Below are 22,291 nucleotides of genomic sequence, written 5' to 3'. Positions count from 1 at the left end.
GTTCCTTCCGTCCTTTTTTTCGAGGAGTTGGTTCGCTTTTGACCGAGCACAGCACCAGGTTCATTCACCAGACTGTACTCGCGCACCGGGCAGATACGACCTGCAACCCACAAAACTTGCAACCCGGCGCTCGCATTCCACTAGAAGCAAGTAAATATACGTCTTATGTGGGTCTATGCATGGCAGATTGCCCAGAAGTCTTCTCAAAGAAAATAAATCCAACGATATTGGTGTAGTGTTCCGGAGGACGAGTCAGCGACTGCAATACACTTTTCAGCGAGCGAGATGGTCGTAGGTTATCGCAGTGCACCATTCTTATCCCAAAGACTCACAAACTATCACATCCCCAATTGCTCGATCATGCACTGGAGTCAATTCGCTATGAGAAACTGCCTGGCCACGAAGTCTCATCCTCACCAGACCGTTGATCAATTGCGTTGAGATGGGAACTCTCCGCTCCCCAGACTCCACGATGTGGCTTTCTTAGATCAAACTCGCCATGCTTTCTGTAATAATTCGAGAACTGGGTGATTCATCTCATAGCATTATCACCACCCTAATAGCGGCATGAGTCTGTGACACTATAACCCTCGGTTGAATTTCGTACTCTTCGCATTCCTTATTCACACACAAGGCAAATCACAAGTAACGGCGAACACCATACGTTTAGGTTAATGAATTTGAATTCCACACACAAGACATTCTAATATTTTAAATGGATAAAATGATCCTCGCGAAAGAAAATAATGTACTGCGCGTCATATCAAACCTCACTCGACGGAGTACTGATCAAAGCGAGGAGTCAGGGACGTAATCTTGTACACCTGCTGAGCCGCTGTCGGCAGCGCACCCTCCTTCCCACTCTTCTTGATGTCCAACATCTCCTTTGCCCACTCGCAGATAGCACTGGCAAGTCCAACGACCTGTTCTTCGGTGAGGCTGGCGTGAAATGCGATGCGAACGCGGTTGGTACCCTTTGGCACTGCAGGGGGGTCAACGGGGAAAGCCCAGAAGCGCAGAAGCTGGAGGTGAATGGAGAGGAAGTAGTTGTGACGTGGCTCTGTGAGAACTGCAACGATGTGGGAAAGAATGGGCTGTGCTTCCCACTCCTCGGCCAGAGGAATGTCAATAATTCCAGCGTCACGGACATCCTTGTAGTATTGATTGTCAGTGATTGACTTGTAGAAAAGCCGAATGTGTTCCTGAAGTCGCATACGAGACTTTCGTCCGTTAGTCAGGTTGCAAAGCTCCGATACCAACAGTTTCTGAGCACTTACCGGTTCTGTCTTCCCATCTGCGAGGAGTCGGTAAGCTGCTTTAATAGCGGCCAGGGTAGGGAATGATGCTGCTGTGGTGAAGCAGATGGGCCGGGCGTGGTTCACCAACATGGTCCGGATGGTATCGTTGCAGAGTACGGCAGCTACGCTCAAGAATCAGACATGAGCCTTCGAATGGCGGCTGGAGATTACTTACCACCAGAAGCCCCCAACGCTTTAGAAAAGGTATGCAGCCGAATAGCAATCTCTCCCTGGAGGCCCAGTGCGGAAACAAGTCCGACTCCCTTATCACCAACGACTCCAGTAGCATGCGCTTCATCGACGATGAATTGGAAGTTTCCCTTTGGTAACACCTCCTTTGCGGCCTCAACCATTTCCTTCAACGGGCATACGTCACCGTCCATGCTGTAGACCGTTTCAACGGCGATGAGCACAACGCGTTGTCCTCGCTGAATCAGTGGCTCAGACTCATGCACCATCTCCAAAACCTCACGGAAAGAGTCGACGCAGTTGTGGCTGAAGGAAACCTTGACCTTAGCCATGCAGCGCGACATACCCTCGTGGGCGCTGGCATGCACGAGCTCGTCGAAGACAATTGCATCGCCTGGGCGGGGGATGGATGAGAAGATTGCCGAGTTACCTTCGAAGCCGGAGTTAACGATGAGAGAACGCTCAGCGCCGTGGAAAGTAGCGATTTCATCCTCGAGATCCTCGAAATAATCGCTGTTGCCGTCTAGGAGACGAGAGCCAGTGCTGCCAACAGTGAAGTTGGGGTATCGATGAAGCTCTTCGAGGAAAGCCTCACGAAGCTGTCCGGATGTAGCGAGAGAGAGAAAGTCATTTGAAGAAAAGTCAATGTTGTCTTTGCGTTTTCGCAGAGTAATGAGATTATGCTGGCTTCGTCGCATGTCGAGAGCTTCTTCAAGGTTGCGGTAAAAGACGTCCTTCATCTTAGGAGCTCGAAGCTCTTGCGCTTGATTCCATTGCGCGATTTGCGTGAAGACCGACTCGTCTGCTGTGGAGTTCATTTTGTAGACGATTATTTCAAGGAGTACAAACTGTAATTGAAAGAGGAGTAAGATTGCAATGGCTGATGGTGTTGGCTTCTCGTCTCAACTTCCCGTGAAAAGGTGGCTTTATATGGACGCCTGATGCTGCAATCCCTTTCTTATCCATAGGTAAGCTAGGAAGTCTTCAGTCCGGGCGTCGGTGCTTGGAATCCGTTCACCGGACTCCGATATCCATGATGGCAATTTTGGGCCGAGTTGTCGGGGTCGCCGTTCTTTCAGTTAGCGTAACGAGCCGGGATTCCTGGGCTGACTGCACCTCTGTCTGGATGCTTGACACGCTCATGGTGAAATGTATTGCTGGTGCTATCTCCGCTTGACCTGCATCTCGGCCCTGGCCGAATGAGGCACCGGGTAAGCATGACTCTCTTTTCTGCACAGATAAATCTGAGTGAAAAAGCAGAAGCGCGGCAAAGCCCATTTTCAATAGGATACTGATATCCTCAGCGTACAACTCCAAGAGAATCTCATCATAGCTAACTGTTACATGATCTTCGCGAATTCATCTCTGAACAATGTTTTGCTGGCTGCTAGTAGTCGCATCGGCTCGGGTCGAGGAGGTTACACGATGAATATGGTCAAGTTTCGCTATTCGGGGGAGATCGCTGGCTATCCGGGCGGATAATTGATGGTAATAAGAGAACACCAACGACGACAGCAAAAATATGATGAATCTAGATGACGATTTACTCAGGAAAGGTGGGGTTCCGCTGATTTACGATAGATTTGAGGAATGTGACTATCAAGTGTCTGACTTTGACGCAACCGGGTGACGCTCCGAAACTGGCATGTGCGAATGACCAGGCACAACTTCGCAAACTCTAGTTCGCAAAATCATAAACTAAACGAGCCGTAACACTCTTCCCGTTCTTCTCAGTAGTGCTAGACTGAGTCAGACGTCTCTGAGAGTCAACATCCTCCAATGCCCAAGTGGTCAACGTCGACCAAGCGCCCTTCTTGCTGGTGCTAAACTCCTCAATAACCTCAGTCACCCCAGACTCCCGAAGCCGCCGACCAAGGTCGCCGCATTGAACCTTGTCAATCGAAACGAATTTGACGTTTGTGACCAGAGCTCCAAAAGCCTGCGTCTTTTGGTCGCGATCCACGCCGTCGAGAACATAGTTATCCTCACTCTTAAAGTTGCCGGGGGTCACTGTCTGTTCCTGGTGGATACTGAAGATTGGGTCGTCGCCGGAATCCTCGGATGTCAAGGAGTTCTGCGTGATGGAAAGGCTGATTCCGCCGCTGGTGAGGACCTTACGAGTGATCCAGCTCAGACCTTGCTACAGTTAGGCAGAGGTTAGGATGGCTTTCGGACGGACGCGAGCATTGGTTGCCTACCATAGCCAAAGTGTCTGACAAATCATCCGAGAGCGATCTGTTCTTTGTATCCTATTAGACCACAATCACGGTACCAGTCAAATGGGGTTTGGCATACCACAATCCAAGTACCGTTCAAGTCGCGGATTGTCTTGGTTCCAGGAGCTGCCATGTTTGTGGGACTTTATGAATCGGAAGACGGGGGGATGACGAATAAGTTGGCTTGTTTAGATGATAAGTGAAATCCGTTACAAGCTGTTCCTGAAAGATCTTACGATGGGAATATTTATCAAAACCTGGCGTTCATGCCGGGAGGATGCATCCCGAATGCAGGCACACTACGCAGTCTACCACACGGTGTACTGCAGAACGCCTCCATGGTCAGCTGGGTTCAGCGGCTCGGAGTCCGACAGCTCGAACGATCAAATCCTACAAGGTTTTCCTTGCATGCGATCCGCGACGAAATAACAGCTTATACCCGACCGCTGTCCGCGTTCCGACGGGGTAAAACAGTAGTTTCCCGGAACGGGGCCCGGATTCCGGACTCCACTACAACCGGGGCAGTCCGCTCTCGAACGTTGATCGAAAGATGATCAAACTGCTTTTTCTCGCCTCGTCGAAAGGGTCGATTGTGCAATTGACGTTCTAGGCGTCTTTTAAGGGACCAGCAGGCTTGCTTGGAGCATCAATGTTCTCCATTATGTCCATCATATTCAATTCCTCAACCCAGCACCAACTTAGTCATCATGGAATCTGCATCTTCGTCAAAATTCGAAATTCTTCAGGAGCCCAAGATGTCTTGGTTTCAGTGGGCACTTCGGCTTCTGTTTAGGAAAAAGCCAACATATCAGGAGATGCTCAATGGCATCGTCCCCATCCCTGGCCCTCCCCGTAAGAACAATTCTGGTAATCTGCTATGATCCGTATTGACCATGTCTAGCCATACCCCTGATAGGTAGTGTGCTGGATGTCGATATCAATGACACCCTAAAGTCCGTGATAGATCTTATGAGAGACTATGGTATTTTCGTCCCTGAGATTACGTTCGAGACCGAAGCTGAATTCACAAATCACAGGACCCATCATTCAGCTTTATACTGGATCAACGAGAGAGATCATCGTTGGCTCTCAAGAGCTCGCCAATGAACTCAGCGATGAAAAGCGTTTCTGTAAAGTTGTGTACGGCGCTCTGCACCACCTTAGAGACGCTGGTGGCGATGGGCTTTTCACAGCTCAACACGGGAATCACGAGTGGGGGGTCGCACATCGAATTCTCCTCCCAAACTTCAGCCCCCTCAAAATTCATGACATGTTTGATGGTATGAAGGACATCATCGAACAAATGTGTCTGAAATGGTATGTCCCGGGGTACCGCTTTTTGTTTACGGTTTGTTGCTGATACAAAATACAGGGCAAGACATGGTCCGGAAGCGTCAATAGATGCGGTTGATGACTTCACCCGTCTCACTGTAGACACGATCACCCTCTGCGCCATGAACTACAGACTGAATAGCTTCTATCTGAATGATGACATGCATGCTTACGTCAAAAGTCTTTCCAGAGTACTCGTCGAGTCAGACAAGAAAGCGCAATTCCCGGATGCCATCAACGCAATGCGCTTCAAAGCCGACGCGCAGTACAGGGCCGACATCCAGACGATGGCTGACATCTGTAAGGAAATCATTCGAAAGCGTCGCGCTGCAGGTCCAGACCCCGACTCCAAGCTTCTACTGGACTTGATGATTCACGGTGTGGACCCAAAGACTGGCGATAAGCTTAGCGACGACGCAATCATGTGGAACTTGCACACATTCCTAATCGCAGGGCATGATACGACATCTGGTCTGCTATCGTTCGCCTTCTACTTCCTGCTTGCCAACCCTGACAAGATGGCCAAGGCGCGGACGGAAGTCGACTCCATCCTTAAAGCTGGCGAACCCATGACCTTGAAACACCTCCAGAAGCTTCCTTACCTTGATGCCGTTCTGAAGGAGACGATCCGGCTGCATGCCCCGGCGCCTGGATTTCATGTGCGTCCCTTGAAGGATGGCGAGGTTCTAGGTGGCAAGTATGTCGTCAACAAGGAGGATCCGATCGTTATTGTGTTGCATCAGCTACATCGCGATCCCGCCGTATGGGGTGATGACGCCGAGGAGTTCAAGCCTGAACGAATGCAGCGTGATGGTTTCAACAAGCTGCCGCCAAACTCATGGAAACCATTCGGAAACGGAGCTAGGGCCTGTATTGGGAGAGCCTTTGCCTGGCAGGAGGCTTTGATGGTACACCTTTCAACCCACCCTTATGTCTATCAAAGCAATAACTAATGGGCTCAAATCCTCCTAGGCCATGGCCATGCTCCTACAGCACTTCGACTTCGAGATGGATGACCCAAACTACAGGCTCAAGGTTCTTCAAACGCTTACCATCAAGCCTGATGGCTTCAGAATGAAGGCGCGGCTGCGTCACGAGAAAAAGCCAGGGGATCTTTTCAAGAATGAAAGCCAACCCACTCAACGGAAGACCAATCCCAATACCCAGAGACCAAAGCCTAGAACCGAGCCTGTGCACCCAATGACGATCTTATATGGTTCCAATACTGGCACCGGCGAGGCACTCGCCCGATGGTTGGCCGATGATGCGATAGCGGCTGGATTCGAGCCCCTGACGGTGACAGAAATGAACAACGCAGTGGGAAAGCTGCCAAATGATCAACCAGTCGTTATCATCGCCGCCTCTTACAATGGGTACCCCTCTGACAACGCCGACGACTTTGTGACATGGCTGAGCGGCCTTGCAACCACTGACCTTCAGGGAGTGAGCTATAGCGTCTTTGGTTTAGGTATGAATACTCTTCAGCGACTCTTATTAAGGCTCCATATTAATTTGAAGCAGGACATAGCGACTGGGTAGCCACGCACAACAAGGTTCCCATTCTTGTCAATGACATGATGAAGAAGGCTGGAGCTGTTAGGCTCACTGAAGCCACCTTCTCCGACATGGCAACGGCAGATCTTTTTGCAGATGCTGAGAGATGGTCAATGGAAAGTCTTTGGCCAGCACTCGCCGAGAAGTATGACGTTCAGCCAGTGGAAGCCGTGGGGTCAGACATGACTGTCAAAATCGAGCCTGATATTCCAGGGAGACTCGCCACTCGGCGAGGGTTCTTTCGAGCCGCAGTCACTCAGACGCAACAACTCTCACATCCAAGTGTCCCGCAGAAGCATCATCTGACCCTCAGGATGCCGGCTGAAGTTCGTTTTCAGACTGGCGATCGCCTCCAGATACTTCCCAAGAATGGTCAGGGGATGGTAAACCGTGCCCTGTCACGCTTTCAGCTTGACCATGATGCGGTTCTGACCATCAGCAGTGTCAGACCCCTCGGGCTACCGGTCGACACGCCAGTCTCAGCAGGAGAGCTGCTGAGTACCTACGTTGAGCTGGGTCAACCAGCCAGCCAGCGAAACATCAAAGCTTTGGCTGATGCGGCTGAGCTGAGTGATTCTGGGAGTCGAAGTGATGTGGTAGATGATACCACAAAGAGTCTTCTCCTCAGCCTGGCACAGGACCGCTATGAAACAGAAGTACGAGCCAAGCATGTATCAGTCTTGGATCTCCTCGAACGATTTCCCTCGGTGAACCTACCTTTTGCCAGGTTCCTCTCCATGATGCCACAGATGCGTCCCAGAACCTACTCGATCTCGTCTTCGCCAGTAAAGGACCCTCATCACACCGACCTCACGCTTAGCGTCGCAGATTGCGGTGTTGCAACCAACTTCCTGACAGCCGTCTCGATCGGACAAGTTCTTTATGCTTCGTTGTTCCCGGCACCCCGCGAGTTTCGGTTACCGGCGTCTCCCTCAACAACGCCCATCATCATGATTGCGGCGGGAGCTGGTCTGGCGCCTTTCCGTGGGTTTGTGCAGGAGCGAGCGCAGGCCGAGGGACTACTGGCTCCGGCTTTGCTGTTCTATGGTTGCCGCGGCGCTAACTTGGATGACATGTATCGGGCCGAGTTCAATCAGTATGAGAGCCTCGGTGTTGTCAAGGTTCACCGCGCTTTCAGTCGTGATCCGGGTGCCGAACTCAAGTACGTTACGGACTGCATACAGGCGACGCGGGATGAATTGATGAAGAGATGGAACGAAGGTGCTGTGGTCTATGTATGCGGGGGAAAGAAGATGTCGGACGGCGTGTTTGATGTCTTGGGTCCGATACTGTACGAAGCTGATAAGAAGAGTGGCAGGAGCAAGGCACAAGACACAGATAAATGGGAGGAGGAGTTGCCAAGGGAAAGATATGTCAGGGAGATCTTCAATTAGAGAGGCAGTTAGAGGGCAGTTACCATGAACGTTGCAAATATAGACGAATAAATTGATCAAGACCTAAGGTTCAAGCCGGTGAAATCATGGTCTTACGCCACAGAAACGACGAGAAAAAACACACGCGTCCAGCTTTTGAGCAGACAATTGAGTCTAATAACTGAAAAACGAAAGCGATGCGCTTTGAGTGATGGTCTAAATGCGTTGCCACAGCAACATGTAGCAATTTTCCAACCATATTGGAGACCAACACATCTTGCCAGGTAAGCCAGTTAGGTGAATTCTCTCGAGTGTTCCTCCCCCAACTTCAGACGTTGGATCACCACAAGAAGCCATCAGTGTCTGGGTTCACAGGGGCTAAAACACAAATGCTTTAGATCAAGTGCTCCCACTCCTTCTAGCACAGTATCAACTTTGTTCTAAGCTTTTGAATATGAAGATGCTATGTGTCTCGGTAGCATCAAGCTGTGTCAGATGTGCGCGGAGAATAATGGGTTCTCGGAAATAAGACAGCGCGTTTGGATTCTAGTGGCGTTGGTTCTTTCGCAGGAAGCCCACTCAAGACCGTAGTCAAGTGGAAGGGCATCAGTCAAGACCAGGGGCTGTGACTGGATGGGCGACAGTTCTGAAAGTGAGAACAAAATGGAGTTGCACCGTGGCCCATGGAGGCCCTTCCCGTGGTGTTAGACGTCCGGGACCCGTTGTCAAGGCTTCTGAGAAGACTCCTGTGCCGATAATACGTTTCGTAGGTAAGAAGTGAGCCGTACTTCCATATCCTCTGTTCCTGTGATTTGGACACAGCTGTCCGCCTGCTGCCGTCCCGGGAGACGGCGTCCGGATGCCGCTCATTGACGTGGCCGAATGCAACATTGGCTGTTTGTCTCACCAATATTTGCTTACCATGCGTCTCATAGCTCGTACTTGGCTAGTGAAAACCGTAAGGTTTTCCCTCGCCAAGATGTCTTACCTTCTAGGGCTTTGCAATCGCACTCGCTTCCTTAAATGTGCTGCGCCTCCAGAATCACTCTGGAATTCATGGTGCGTCGCCAAGATCGCATTCGCAAAAATAACACAGGCAGACAGGCAGACGCCAAGGGATCGACATGCAGCCGATCCTTCGTAATCAGGGCTCATGTAAAAGCACTGCTGCGGCGGCAGAGTGATAGCCCCAACCTTTGTCCTTTGGCATCGCTTTCGCTTAAGTATGGCCGATGTAGCTTTCACGCGGGCGCCGTTGGGGTTGGTATGCAGCCTGCCAAGGTGGATCTCATGTGAAAGCGCCAATTTCATTCGACCATGTAAGACGTGTATCATGGAATACATCATCCGCAATGGAATTGTGTCTTTGGGCCAACGACCGTGGGGGCCTCCATCTGTGATTGTGACTGAGATCCAAGTTGATTATGAAAAGCCTCAGTGCTGAATTTCCAAGTTTCATCCCCCGAAAGATTTTTTCTTAACCATCTCATCCTTTTGCGCTCGATTCCTATTCATTATTATCAATTATTCGCAGCCATGGGCCACGCTGCACTTCTCAAGCAGGGGAAGAAGCTGGCAACGAAGGCAGCCACGCAGGCTGTGAAGGATGCAATGAGTGAAAACAAGACAAAGAAAAAAAAGCAGTCCGAATCAGTCATCGGCAACAAGAATGATCCCGTGGACGGCATCATCAGAGTCGCAGCTTCCATCGTCGGTCTTGTGTCAGAAGTTGTGCAGTATCGACGTGACAGGAAGGAATCAGAAGCAAACCAAATAGAAATTTCGGATGGGCAGCTTGAGGATGCATCGGTCATGACGCCAGAGCAAATCAACGAAAGCATTTGGAGGCGCGACGACGAAGACCATCAGACATATCAGATACCCAATCAAGGACCGACGGAGAACAAGGCATCAAAAGAGCCGGCGGATCTTGCCCAGGCTTTCCTGAAAAGACACCCCTCTCCGTCAGAAGGAAGAGTTACTTCGACAAGGATCGAGCTGCCAGTTGTCGTACCTCAAAGGCGACCAAAGAAGCGTGCTCGTGGCTTCGTGCGAGCTTATACGCCCATCTTGGCCAATGCAGACATTGATGAGGGGTCATTCCTCGACTTTGTCGACACTTTCAACAAGGCTCTGGAACCGAATCCATACCTCTATGCCATGAATCTGGCCGGCCTCGCGGGTATGGCGACGCCTGAACCGTTCATGCTTCTGGTGGGCGTTGCCGTCGCGTTCGCTACGGACGCTACCATGGAGGTTCAGAGCCGTAGCAAGTCTGCCAAGTTCCTCGACCATATCAACAAGGACTTCTTCATGCCGCGCGGGCTGATATGCCTAATCACAACGTGGAAGCCTGATGCAAGCGATGAACTGATGACGCCTGTGGGCTTTGACGGGCGAGTAATCAGTGCTCCGTTGCCCAAGGCAGACGTCGATTTCCTCCAGAGAATGAGGAGTGTGAAGGAAAAGACGTCAACAGATGCCATCATGAAGGGTTTGCAAGCGCAGGTCAGGAGAAGGACACAACCTTCTAGCGGGGATTTCTATTCCCCTGACCCAGCACCACTCGTGTTTCCATCCCCCGAACAGACAGCCGAAGCGATGAAGACACATTCCAATGGAAAAAGGAAGAATGCTCTAGATCGCGGCGAGATCTGGTTCGACGACTTCATGGACCGACGCGCGCAGGCCAAGTGGATCGAAAGGAACCCCACGTTTACGGTTGCCAGTTCCCTGCCAAGGCCCGAGTTTCGATCGCGATACGCTGACCCGACTCACCCGGCTGCTAGCGGAGATATTGTCGCATTCGTCACCGGCGGTAACTGGTCTACAAAGGGCAAGACGTTTGGCAGAGGTCACTACAGTCAGCCAACTGATGACAAAGATGGACAGCCAGACGAGGTCGAGCCTGTCTCCGAGACGACCAAACAGAAGAAAAAGACAATAAAGGGTTCAAAAGGCGGCTGGATGAGTCTACTGCAAAAGGTGATGAGCCCCATGACCCTCCCAACAATATGACTGACAAACCTTTTAGGATGTCTTGTACCTTGTCATCGTTAATCTTCCAACCGAGGAGCAGTTGAATCGAGCAATTCATGGATCAGTTTAGTGGCGAAGGCTCTCCATCATCCCAACTCTCAAGGCATCGAGGGTTTTTCATGTTCAGTAGCACCCAAATCCTGTTCAGATTAGAGATTCTACATGTAAGCTGATGGTTTCTTGGGGATGGGGAATTTCGATTAAAGAATAGTCTCTCTGTGCCAAGAAGAAACCACATATATCGAGCAGTTTTGCATGACCCCAGACCTGTTGGGTCACTGCCTATCTATTGATCTTCTAATTCACTATTGTTGTGCAACTAAGAAGCATTTATGTGTAAATCTTTCGTGAACCCTATCGCCCACATTTGTGACGGTCTTCCGAGCTTACTAGGAGTCTAGGACAGTGAATGGCTGCAAAGTGTGTTGAGATTGCATTCAGATTCGTATGATGAAATACAAGCTGATGGACTAGACAAATGTAGTACCGATATGTCGGTACTCGGTCTTCAGCCGCCGGAGAAAAGGACAGTGAAAGAATCCACATGTCACTTACCTCAAGCTTTAGATTTCCATTCCGACTGGCGTAGAGATCCAGGCTCATTGCTGTACCTGTGCACGTACCCTAACACTTCAATTACGACATGTCTCCCACAAAATTAGGTTTCATAATATCTAATGGGGGATTTAGCATACGTCTACGATCTGTCTAAAGGTAATTGTGGCGGTTTCCAGCTGATGAGGGCCATGCTCACGGATAACTATGATCCGAGACTTTGCGCTTCACACAACTTCTTGTAGAGCCCTCCATACGCCAATAATTCACTGTGAGTGCCTTGCTCCAAGATGCGCCCGCCACTGAAAACATAAATGCGATCAGCATCTTTGATCGTACTCAATCGATGTGCAACTGCCACAGTTGCTCGATTGGCAACGTCCGACTCGGCAAGTGCATTCTGCACAATCTTTTCAGACTCAGTATCCAACGCTGAGGTCGCCTCATCCAAGAGCAGAAGTCGAGGTTTTCGAATGAGTGCGCGGGCAATGGCGATGCGTTGCCTCTGGCCCCCAGACAGCTGCGATCCGTTTGTGCCGCATAGGGTGTTGACACCTTCGGGGAGGGAGCTGACAAAGTCCCACGCGTTGGCTGCCCGAAGTGCCTTTTCAACAGCATCGTCTTCAGAGTCTGTCGTTGTCGATGCATCTGATCTTACACCCATAAGCACGTTTGCCCTGATGCTTGTTGGGTACAACGTCGGTTCCTGCTGCACCAGAGATACATGAGATCGGTAAGCATCGGGGTTCATTGCAACAAGTTCAGTCCCATCAACGCTGATGTTGCCTGATGTCGGATCGTAGAAACGTTCCAGAAGTGAAATTATGGTGCTCTTGCCGCAACCAGAAGCCCCGACCAAAGCCACGAATTCTCCTGACCGAATGTTGAGATTGGCGCCCTTCAAGACCTGGACGTCCTGACGTAGAGGATAGCTGAACTTGACGTCGTCCAAGTCGATAGTCTCGACCGCCCGCTGTGGCACAATCGTCCGGTTCTCCTGGGTCTCTTGAACTGTTGGTTGCAATGACTTGACCCACAGGTAGAAATGGGTGGCCCCCTTCCCTTTGGTGATGCCTGTTGTAGTGTCAGCACCGGTCTTTGGTCAAATGTCATTTCAATCTCCTGACTTACTGCTGGTATAAGAGAACAAGGTGCTGGCAAGATTGCCAGCGAAAAATACGCCCATGAAACTGACAAAGAACTGATAGAATGAGATTTGCGAGTCTTTGACAAGCGTGCAACCCCACCAGAAACCGAGGGCCAGGATGAAGTACTCCACAGATTGTGTGAAGCTGAACCACAGCATCATGTGGAACAGAGGCAAAATGGATTGGCGAATAGCTTGATCCAGCCCCTCTGTGTAGCGATCAAGAACGCGGCCCTCGATGGCGAGACTGGAAACCGTTCGAATCGCCAGAATTGACTCGGATGCGATTGCGGCGCTCTCCGAGAATCGCTTCTGATTACTTTGGTCCATCCTCATCTCCAAACGAATGCGAGCGTATCCCCCCAGCGAAAGAGGAATAAGACCTGCAAAGACGCCGACAAGACCGAGCTTCCATGAAGTAACTATTGACAAAGTTGCGCAAGCAATTATCGTTATGATCGTAATCACGATCAACACGACGTTGACGCTCATGAGCTCCAACATGGCTTGGGCGACGGTATCGATTCTTCCTGTGAGAGACCCAATCGTATTTTCTGGACGGTCAAAAAATACCATATCTTGTTTGAGGAGACCGTTGAGGAGGTCCTTTCGATACTTCACAAGCATCTTTTGAGAGGCTGCGTTGGTGGTGTATCCAAGAGTGAAGTAGTTGACGAAGGTCCCTAGACCCAAGACGAAGAACATGAGGGAGTAGAAAGCGCCACGCTCCCCTAATCTATGAGGCTCCAGTCTGAAGACATCCATCACTCGAGCCATCAATATCGACTGGCCAGGTAACGCACCAGCTGGCGCAACCAATGTTAGTATGAAGTCCAACATGTGAATCTGAGAGAAGCTTACCGCCAAGAATGCACGTCACCCCAATGACCGCAAAGTACCATTTTAATTCGGGGCTTTCTCTCATCAGAGACACAACACCACTGACCAAACCCCTTTCGCGGACTTGGTCAAAGTCGTACTGATTTGCCGACGTCAATGGCAGCCGCTCCTCAACGATACCAGCCTCGGACAACAGACCAGGCTCAGGAGCAGTCTCTTTGTCGATGATAGCCACAGTGGACTCGATTTGCGACTGTCTCGACGATTCCTTCGCATGGACCGTGAGATCCTGGACTTGGACCAGCCGCGCATAAGCTCCCCGTTTCTTGAGAAGCCATTGGTGAGTTCCTTGCTCGACAATGCGACCACTATTCATGACGACAATATTATCCGCCTTCCTAATTGTTGCCAATTTATGAGCAATGACGATAGTTGTGCGACCCTTTGAAACACTCTCCAAGGCCTTTTGGACAATCCCCTCAGCGTGAGGATCCAGTGCGCTTGTAGCCTCGTCGAGGAGAAGAATCTTGGGTTCAGAGATGATGCTTCTGGCTATAGCAATTCTTTGCTTCTGACCGCCCGAAAGAAGACCCCCTCGCTCACCAATAATAGTGCTGTAGCCCTCTGGAAGCTTCTCTGTGATGAAATCATGGGCGAAGGCTAGCCTGGCGGCATTTTCCTGCAGCAACTCCGAGTCAGTGACCGAATTATTGAATTGTTTGGTTGGCTTTAGATTCTTACGACTCGTTCTTGCTGTTCCGTCGCTGAAGCATACTGCCATCTAGTCCCCACTAGTCCGTTGGCGATGTTTTCGAACACAGTTCCGTTGAAAAGAACCGGTTCTTGCTGAACAAGTCTTACATGCGTTCTTAACCATGTTAAGTTGAAATCTTCAATGGGAATCCCGTCCAAGGTGATTGTTCCGGCGGTGGGCTCGTACCACCGCTCCAGAAGACCGACAATGGTGCTTTTACCTGACCCGCTAGCGCCCTGTTGTAGTGAATGTTAGAAGACCACGCACAAAATGTGCCATAGTGAACACCAGTGCCTGGACTTACCACAAGAGCCGTGACTCTTCCGGCGGGGATCTTGAGAGTGTAATTGTCCAGAACTGCCACTTCTGGGCGGGTAGGATAACTGAAGGTAACATTTTGCATCTCAATCTCCCCGCTCACAAACACGTCGGCCGGCCTTTCCCCGGACCACTGATCGAAGGGATCCATTTGAGTATCTCTGTCTATGAGAGAGAATAGCTGGGTAGCAGCCGTGCCAGCTCGTTGAAATGTAATCATGTAGGGCGCAATAATGGTGAAAGTCAGTGTGGCTACTATGACGGACATGATGACACTAGTCCGAGGTTAGATTCATAAATAGCTGAGGATAATTTGAAGATGGCTCACATGAAGACTGTCCCGACGTCAGCTACCTCATTCCGCGAAATCATCTTGGTTCCTTGCCAAAAGGCAAGCCCAATTGCCGAGTACATGATGGAGTATTCCATGCTGAACAGTACTCCATACAACGGACTCTTTTTCGCGCCCATCTTTTGTGCCTTGTTGAGAAACGTCTCGTAGTGGGACATAAGCGTCTCCCGACTTCCGAAGGCCTGCACCGTACGAAGAGTCGATATCAGGCTTTCCGCAAACGAAGAAGCCTCAGAAAAGAGGCTGAGCATGTCTGTTTCAATTTTGGCCTCCAGGGTAGCCACAATGCCGATCACAATCATGAGTGCCGGGGGCACGCAGAGTAAAATCAGCGTCAGTTTCCAGTACGATGTGAAGGCGATGATGAAGGCCGACACGAAGGTGCTCATGGCTTGAAAGCATATCATCAACTTCTCGGCAACGCCCGATTGTATGAGGTTTCCGTTGGTCGACGCCTGTGTGGAGATGGAGTTCGAATTCATGTCGAAGTACGAGATATTCTGGCTGAGCGCCGCCCGCAAGAATTGACGGCGCAAATTGCGCACCATGTGGAAGGCAGAGTAGGTCGAAAGCGTCATGTAGATATAAGTGCAGACCAGACGCCCTGCACCAATGTAAATGAAGTAGAAACAATGCTTCGTGACATCTTCCATGAATTGTTCCTTGGTTGAGAGGCCGGAGATATAGTTCGTGATGACCGTAATCAATCGTCCAAGAACAAGGTTCACAAGGGCAAGTCCGGAACCTGACACCACTGCAGCGGCGACCGCAATGGCTTCAAGAACGATCTCCTTGGGCCCGAGGTAGGTGAAGATGCGCTGTGTGAGTCAGTCCGGCATATTCTCGTCGTGAGGAAGAAAAAACGCACGATGTAAGCCCTCGTCGCCGACATTGGTTTCGGTTCTTTCATTTTCAATCGAACTCCCGAAGAAGTTGAGTTTTCCCGTATATGAGAAGAACCCATCGCGCCCTAGTCTGATTTTTTCGTGTGGCTTGCCGCCCTCGAGTGAGTGTTTTGGCAAGAAAGATTGAATAATATTGCTAAAGTAAGGTAGGATGCACCAGTTGTGCTGCTCTGATGTGCAGCGAAACCTTCCGAACGAAAAGCTTTATGATGTACTCATAGCCATGAGCAAATGATCATTAAGTGGTCTGCTGCTCCAGCTCATGTAGATGTAGATACCAGACCATGACAGCGTTAAAGAAACCGCATCCATTTCGCCCTGCAAACCGTAAGATTCCCAGCCAGCCTCCCACACGACTTCGCGCATTCGCATTCGGATTATGTCATAATCCAGCCAACAAAACTTGCGAACAAGTCATGAAATTTAATCACTTGGATTGGTGCCCAGAGATGATAAATAGGTTAAGCGAGTGCGAGCTTGCGAATGCTGACCCGGATGACGGATTCCACTCACCGGCTCTTGGCATGCCTATCGGCACCAAGCCTTCGATCCGCCAAGTCAGTGTCTTACACAGTAACCAGTCAAACAAATTTCGCCTGTCTTAGGTGCATTCCGTGGGTCAGGCCGGCACGGATTCTTCTGGCGACGATGGTCATCGGCTTCCGGGATGACCAGGGGCAGTGCCTAATCGTCCGAGGAGACCACGGAGGGCGGGTTTCGATGGCAAAAGCCTTCATCAAACATTTTTTGTCGGGACTTCATAAATAGCTATTGTGTCAGGAGCAATTCTCAAGATGTTGAAACGTATGTCTGAGCTACAATGTGAATGCGTTAATCATGGGGTCTTTAAGCAACGAACGCAAGTTTTCCATCCCGGAGAAGTACCGGGACTCTCTGGAAATTTCTGATTCCGTTGATACAAGATCCGAAGACGAGATCCTCAAGCGACTCAGTCAGCATGTCCCCGTCACATCTGAGAAAAACATATGGGCCTTTTGGGACACCGGTCTGATGAACAGTATGATGCAACTTTCAATTACCGTGTGGATAATCGCTAACAAACACAGCACCCCTTTGGGCCCGGCGCAATGTGGTTGACTGGGTCCGGATCTGCGGGCCGGAATGGACTGTCCGTGTTCTGGACAACGTACCGGAGTCGCCGAACTATGTCCTCAAGTATCTGCCCGCCGACCTCTTTCCTAATGCTTTCGTCGATCGTACGATGAAAGGACCATGGGCTGGGCAGCACAGCGCAGACTTCATACGAGGTGCCGCTCTGTATACTTACGGCGGCGTATGCATGGACGTGGGCAGCATATTGATCCGTCACATTGACCGCATTTGCTGGGACGAACTCGCCAACCCCGACACACCTTACCAGATTGCCCTTCCGCTCATTTACGACCAAGTGTGGGCGAATCACTTCATTGCTGCGCGGAAAGGAGATCCTTTCATCAAGCTCTGGCATGACCTGATCATTCACATTTGGACCGGGCGCAAGGAGTCTTCCGGCATGCTGAGCCATCCTCTGCTCGAGTTCGCCAAGGACGAGACTTTTGAAGTTGTAGACAATGCGAACCTTACCTGGGATTGGAAGGTCTCTCCACAGACTGCAATGGAGTACATCTGGCAGGTTCTGGCATGGGGTCGGCTGTGCCTCACCAACGACGCAGGAGATGGTTTCTCAGGGACCGATTACTGGTGCGACAAAGTGCTCGTCTTCGATACGGTCTGCGAAGACTGGCCTGGTGAGATGATCCTCGGGTTTGCCGGGAGTGGCCAAAAGCTACTGGACATCTTGGCTATGCCTGTTGATGGCGAGCGGCATTACTTGGAGTCTGAGCACTACAAGTTGGCTGAGGAGGTGGTGTGGACTATCCTGACAAGTGCCAGCCTGCAGAAAGTTACACGCGCAAAAGGGTTGACTCACTCACCTCATCTCGGCACTCTGTGGGACTTGCCAGAGAATATTGGCAAAGACCAGGCCTCAGGCACTTTTGCCGACTTGCTCCGCTACGGAAGTGTTCATTTCCGGCAGACCAGAGAGACCATTGCAACTCTTGAACCCCCAAGACCCATTGACGATAACATGCTCAACAAGGGTCTTTTTGAGGTGTAGGAGACCGACGTCTTTCATAGCTTCGGGAGGAACTTAGATGTCGGTTCAGATTTACGGAGAAATACATGAAGTTTGCCAACCCGGAATTTTGTTCATTAGGTTTCTGTAGAGTGTTTAAACGTTCTGATTTCCATTGATCATCTGAGACTGATCCAGTTAAGAATTTCCGATTTGGTCATTTCCATGTAAGCGTCCTACCAGGTGGTTTGACTAATGAGCATCCCACTCCATCTGGCATAATAGCTACTTCGGCACAGGTGTAGCTGCGGGCGTGTTCCGTCTAGGTAATTGTAAGAAGCAGGTTGAATACCCGTGGTTCGAAAACGTTGGCGTCCGGGTATATTGGCGCTGTAGAGCCATCATTATGCAAGCGTCGACAGCAATCGGTCTTTCTTATCTCCATCTTGCGTATCTTGAGTGTTAGTTGTGTTTCGGGAATTTTCTGCAATAGCTGGTCAATCAACATGATCCAAAAGAAATGCGTCATCACTACATGTATTCTCAACAGCCAGTAAGGTACAATGTGCAATTTGTGGCGATGCCTCCGAACAAAGCCAGTAGATCATGCCCATGTTGGTTAACCGAAGGAGCCAGCTGAAAGAAGGTTTGGGCTGTAGGATTTCGTCCGTCTCTTGGCCTTTTCCGAGGCATGGAATAAGCCTGAATTAAAAATAGGCAAGATCGGAGCACGGAGGACATTCCAATTGAAACTTGCACCCCCCATTGAGCAATTAGCGCTGGGTTATGTTCAATCTTCATTGGAAGCATCGAGCTCCGAGCTGATCGCTTAGAGGAAGGAAGCTTCATGCACATTTGCTGGGCTCAATGTTACAATGGGTATTCCGCGAAAACAACGACTACATCAGATGATGAATGTTATTCTATTCAATCAATCGTAGAACCCTAGTCAAAGACAAACCGACTCGCCCGCTCAGTTCTCAAAAATCACACTTCTGGTAATGTGCAACTAGTCATAACTCTTCTTGGTGAAGCAAATCCGTCTCTTGTGCCCTATCAGCGTGAATCTCGCCTGTAAGATTGTAATGATCCCACAGCCCTTTGTCCACGCTTGGTGAAAAGTCATCAAATACCATCAGATCGTTGGTCCTGGAGAAGCCGGCAAAGGCATTGGTACCATTCTCCCACATAGTCATCAGCGTATCCAGGTCTTCGTGCAGATGCAAAGCATCCTGTGTGTTGATGACTGTTTGTCCATCGAAGACTCTTGGTCTTGAATGGTCCAGTTCCCTTTGACTCTGTATTTGTGTCGGCGAAGCCTCCATGGTGTGGAGGACCACTTCCGGAGAAGAAGTTGCGTCTCTACTGTCGACAATGTCATGGGCGAGACGTGTAAGGATTCTGACGAAGCTGCAAAATCGGACAACGTAAGAATTCTCTGTCGCGAACATGGACACGTTTTGGAGTGATGTTAAGAGAAAGTTTAGTAGTTCGAGGTCACCCACGGGGAATTGTGGATCTTCGAACTGGCTAGCAAAATGAAAGATGACGTTTGTGGGGAAGGATACAATCAGCCTGCAAAACTTTAGTCCTTATCCTTAAACACCTTGGTATGAAGGAGTTCCTACCATGCAAAACTCGGGTAATGATCGTGGTTTGACGTCGAGTTCCAAAGTTGTTGAAGAAGTTGGAGACTTGTGCGACAGTCGTCAAGAAGTAAGGCTCTTGCCTCTGGCTCTCTGACGAAAGGCCACATCAATCTCATCCGGGCAAAATGAAGGGGAATATCCAGCTCTAGCTTTGAGCAAAACGGAGAGCCTGTGCCGAATGAGCCGTCTTGCTCTTCAAGACGATAAGCCGTTCTCCACTCCTCTAGTCGTTCTCGGATGGCTCTTGTTTTGATGGCGATGTGGTCCTGCACGGCGGCGTTCCTGGAATAGAAGACTGTGTACAGGTCGTCTTCGATTTGCGCAAGAGAAAACTTGGCGTCCATCAGGGAGGGCGGCTCTTCCAACAGCTTCATCGACTCTGTTGTCGTCACCACGTCGGTGGAGGCGCTGGGCAACGACCCAATATTCCAGCAGACAGCCTTGTCAAGACAGTACAGGCACTGTAAAACATTTCTTCGTTCCTGAACTTCTTCAGAACTTAGGCTGGATGCAGTCAATGACGACGCTTGTGGTTGGTACAAGCCCATGGACTTGGCTACGTGGGCTGCCAAAGTCAATGCGAGATTGAAAACATCCTCTGAAAGCCACATTTGGGCCACAAAACACTACGTTCAATTGTCAGCAAAGCGGCTTTCAGTGGGCTCCCCTGTGCTTACCAGAGATAGCAGAGCTTGGACGTTCACCAGGCGAGGGCTGAGTAACTGTTCAACCTGGACCATGGCGCGATTGGCATTGCTGATGAATGATTGGATAAGCTCGACATCAATTGACTCCGTGATTGGTTCCAGGTTTGACGGTGAGGTGCTCTTCGCCTGCGAGTGCAACGCTTTGGCTGACAGCGTCAATAGTACCATGTTATTGGCACAGATGGCGAATGGCCGGTTGCATGCGGGGTTGGCCTCCGCACGGGAAGCGTCCATCAGGCGGCGGAATCCCTCCCGGGTGAAGATGGGCAAATGGGAGTTGATCGACTCAAAATAAGGCTCAATCAGGGCTTCGACGATGAGCATCGGAGGAGCCTTGATTGCTGAGGCGTCATGTGTGCTGGAATACAGTGGCTGGCCCGTGCTGTAGCCGAGTTCCTTGATCATCTCGCGGGCTGCCGCCGCATTGGTTCCGGCGCCTTCAGGTTCTGGTATTGTAAGTTCATCAATGTTGTGGATGAGTGACAATAGAGAAGACGGCCCAATGCAGCGTTCGTGTCCCTGGGCGTCGCGGACGATATGATACCCAAGAGAGGACATGTCAGACACTACCGAGCTGCTACTGCTGCTGATGGTGCTGCTGCCATGGTTGGATGTACCTCTTGGTGGGCTGCAGCCGGTACCTGTGAACGCAACAACGTCTTCACTGGCTGATCCAAGGCGACTTGCCATGCTTGAGTCAAGCCGCTGAAGAGAGCGTTGTATGCCGGAAATGTTGCCTTCGATCAGCCGAAGACGCTCTCCCATATTGGAGATAGATTTGTTCCTGCATAGCGTCAATCAATTGAAATCAGGGCTACAACTTGAGCGCATGTCTATGCTTCCAGGGCAGTGATCCACCAATCTGACAGGGGCAGGTAAACAGAATTAACTTACAGCATAACAGTCTGATTTGGTTTCTTGCCATGACCAGACCAATTGCAATCGAGATTCATGCGAGTGCAATTGGAGCAATTAGGTCGCTCTTTTCCGCAGCGAATTTTCTTGATTCGACACTGGTCGCATGCTAAATCGTGATTTACCCGTCAGTGGTTGTTCTTCGATTCCCCAGTGTGCCTAGGTCTAAGCACTGGGCTATAACGTCCAACTTGCCTAGATGATCTCTGGTATCTGAAGTGTTGTCCTGCCTGTTGTTAGCGACTATGGAATGGCATGCGAATGCGAAGTAGAATCAATCCGCTCTGCCTGAGCCTTTGCGAATGCGACAAACAAAGTTCAAGGAGTAACTCACTTCGATAGGCCCGGAGCCGGCCCTGGATCGTTTCTTCTGTGACATGGTGACGTAGCCGAAGTCGGTGCAGGCGGTAAATCAGCCAACGGATATCAAGGCCCAGTGCGTCGTCTATCATTCACTGCTCGTCTTCTAATTGTATGTGAAATGCAACCCGGCGATGGCTAGCGGCTTGCGTGGACCTCTTGTGGAACCGCGCGGAACTTGGAACCCGCGTCTTATATCAAAGAAGCTTTGGAAGTTGTACGGCATCTTGTCCCTAAGGCCAACAGAAGGGCGTAGGCACAGCGGCTCGACCTGCGGCCGACGAGGTGGCACATTTGAGAGAGCTTTAGCCACTCAGATAGCTCCTGGCTGCCGCGTGTGGAGTCCGCTCACACCAAATCACACTACGGTAGGTCCTTTCGGTGTCCAAAGGGATTAACACTTACGGAATCCTTCGAGGCAGAAGCATCAGAGACGCAGCCCTAGGAAGAGACAGGATCTTTGGCTGTATTGGGGGCATACAATGGTTTCTTGGCTGTCTTCTTGGCGACTTTGTGACAGTGCGAACTACCACGGGCACGCCGTCGCCGTCCACATTGATGGGTAGCATTGCAGATATCCTTCTGTGGGCCACACCAACATTCCGTTTACAAACATGATTTTCTATGGCCCCCCTAAGAAGACGTTCGGCTAGCGTCTCGGCCGTGGCGCGGCATGCGTCTAATCATCCAACTGTTCAGACGACAGATGCC

At 50.4% G+C, this 22,291-nt stretch overlaps 7 protein-coding genes across 7 annotated transcripts; 3 read left to right on the top strand and 4 right to left on the bottom strand.

Moving 5' to 3' along the window:
* Positions 1–770: 770 nt before the first annotated feature.
* GCG54_00006434 (putative 8-amino-7-oxononanoate synthase) lies at positions 771–2,305 on the bottom strand (the record flags this gene model as incomplete). The annotated part of the gene is made up of 3 exons (XM_045406435.1): positions 771–1,220; positions 1,278–1,420; positions 1,474–2,305. The coding sequence occupies 3 exons, from the start codon at positions 2,303–2,305 to the stop codon at positions 771–773; spliced, it is 1,425 nt and encodes a 474-aa protein (XP_045267727.1).
* Positions 2,306–3,165: 860 nt separating this feature from the next.
* GCG54_00006433 (uncharacterized protein) lies at positions 3,166–3,836 on the bottom strand (the record flags this gene model as incomplete). Its single annotated transcript, XM_045406434.1, has 3 exons — positions 3,166–3,627; positions 3,686–3,727; positions 3,783–3,836. 3 exons carry the CDS (start codon positions 3,834–3,836, stop codon positions 3,166–3,168), a joined length of 558 nt encoding a protein of 185 aa, XP_045267726.1.
* A 574-nt stretch (positions 3,837–4,410) lies between these two features.
* Positions 4,411–7,983, top strand: GCG54_00006432 (Bifunctional cytochrome P450; the record flags this gene model as incomplete). The annotated part of the gene is made up of 6 exons (XM_045406433.1): positions 4,411–4,555; positions 4,605–4,685; positions 4,741–5,020; positions 5,076–5,943; positions 6,008–6,503; positions 6,557–7,983. 6 exons carry the CDS (start codon positions 4,411–4,413, stop codon positions 7,981–7,983), a joined length of 3,297 nt encoding a protein of 1,098 aa, XP_045267725.1.
* A 1,515-nt stretch (positions 7,984–9,498) lies between these two features.
* Positions 9,499–10,980, top strand: GCG54_00006431 (uncharacterized protein; the record flags this gene model as incomplete). The annotated part of the gene is made up of 1 exon (XM_045406432.1): positions 9,499–10,980. The coding sequence occupies one exon, from the start codon at positions 9,499–9,501 to the stop codon at positions 10,978–10,980; it is 1,482 nt and encodes a 493-aa protein (XP_045267724.1).
* A 781-nt stretch (positions 10,981–11,761) lies between these two features.
* Positions 11,762–15,931, bottom strand: GCG54_00006430 (Leptomycin B resistance protein pmd1; the record flags this gene model as incomplete). The annotated part of the gene is made up of 7 exons (XM_045406431.1): positions 11,762–12,630; positions 12,688–13,509; positions 13,565–14,222; positions 14,285–14,533; positions 14,602–14,890; positions 14,944–15,785; positions 15,836–15,931. The coding sequence occupies 7 exons, from the start codon at positions 15,929–15,931 to the stop codon at positions 11,762–11,764; spliced, it is 3,825 nt and encodes a 1,274-aa protein (XP_045267723.1).
* A 778-nt stretch (positions 15,932–16,709) lies between these two features.
* Positions 16,710–17,991, top strand: GCG54_00006429 (putative glycosyl transferase FCK3; the record flags this gene model as incomplete). Its single annotated transcript, XM_045406430.1, has 2 exons — positions 16,710–16,890; positions 16,940–17,991. The coding sequence occupies 2 exons, from the start codon at positions 16,710–16,712 to the stop codon at positions 17,989–17,991; spliced, it is 1,233 nt and encodes a 410-aa protein (XP_045267722.1).
* A 971-nt stretch (positions 17,992–18,962) lies between these two features.
* GCG54_00006428 (uncharacterized protein) lies at positions 18,963–21,070 on the bottom strand (the record flags this gene model as incomplete). Its single annotated transcript, XM_045406429.1, has 3 exons — positions 18,963–19,524; positions 19,578–20,224; positions 20,276–21,070. The coding sequence occupies 3 exons, from the start codon at positions 21,068–21,070 to the stop codon at positions 18,963–18,965; spliced, it is 2,004 nt and encodes a 667-aa protein (XP_045267721.1).
* Between the last annotated feature and the right edge of the window lie 1,221 nt (positions 21,071–22,291).

Source organism: Colletotrichum gloeosporioides (genome assembly GCF_011800055.1).
Source record: "Colletotrichum gloeosporioides strain Lc1 chromosome Unknown consensus_19, whole genome shotgun sequence".
Lineage (NCBI taxonomy): Eukaryota > Fungi > Ascomycota > Sordariomycetes > Glomerellales > Glomerellaceae > Colletotrichum > Colletotrichum gloeosporioides.
Note: the sequence above shows the minus strand (reverse complement) of the source record. Positions and strands in the feature narration are given on the sequence as shown.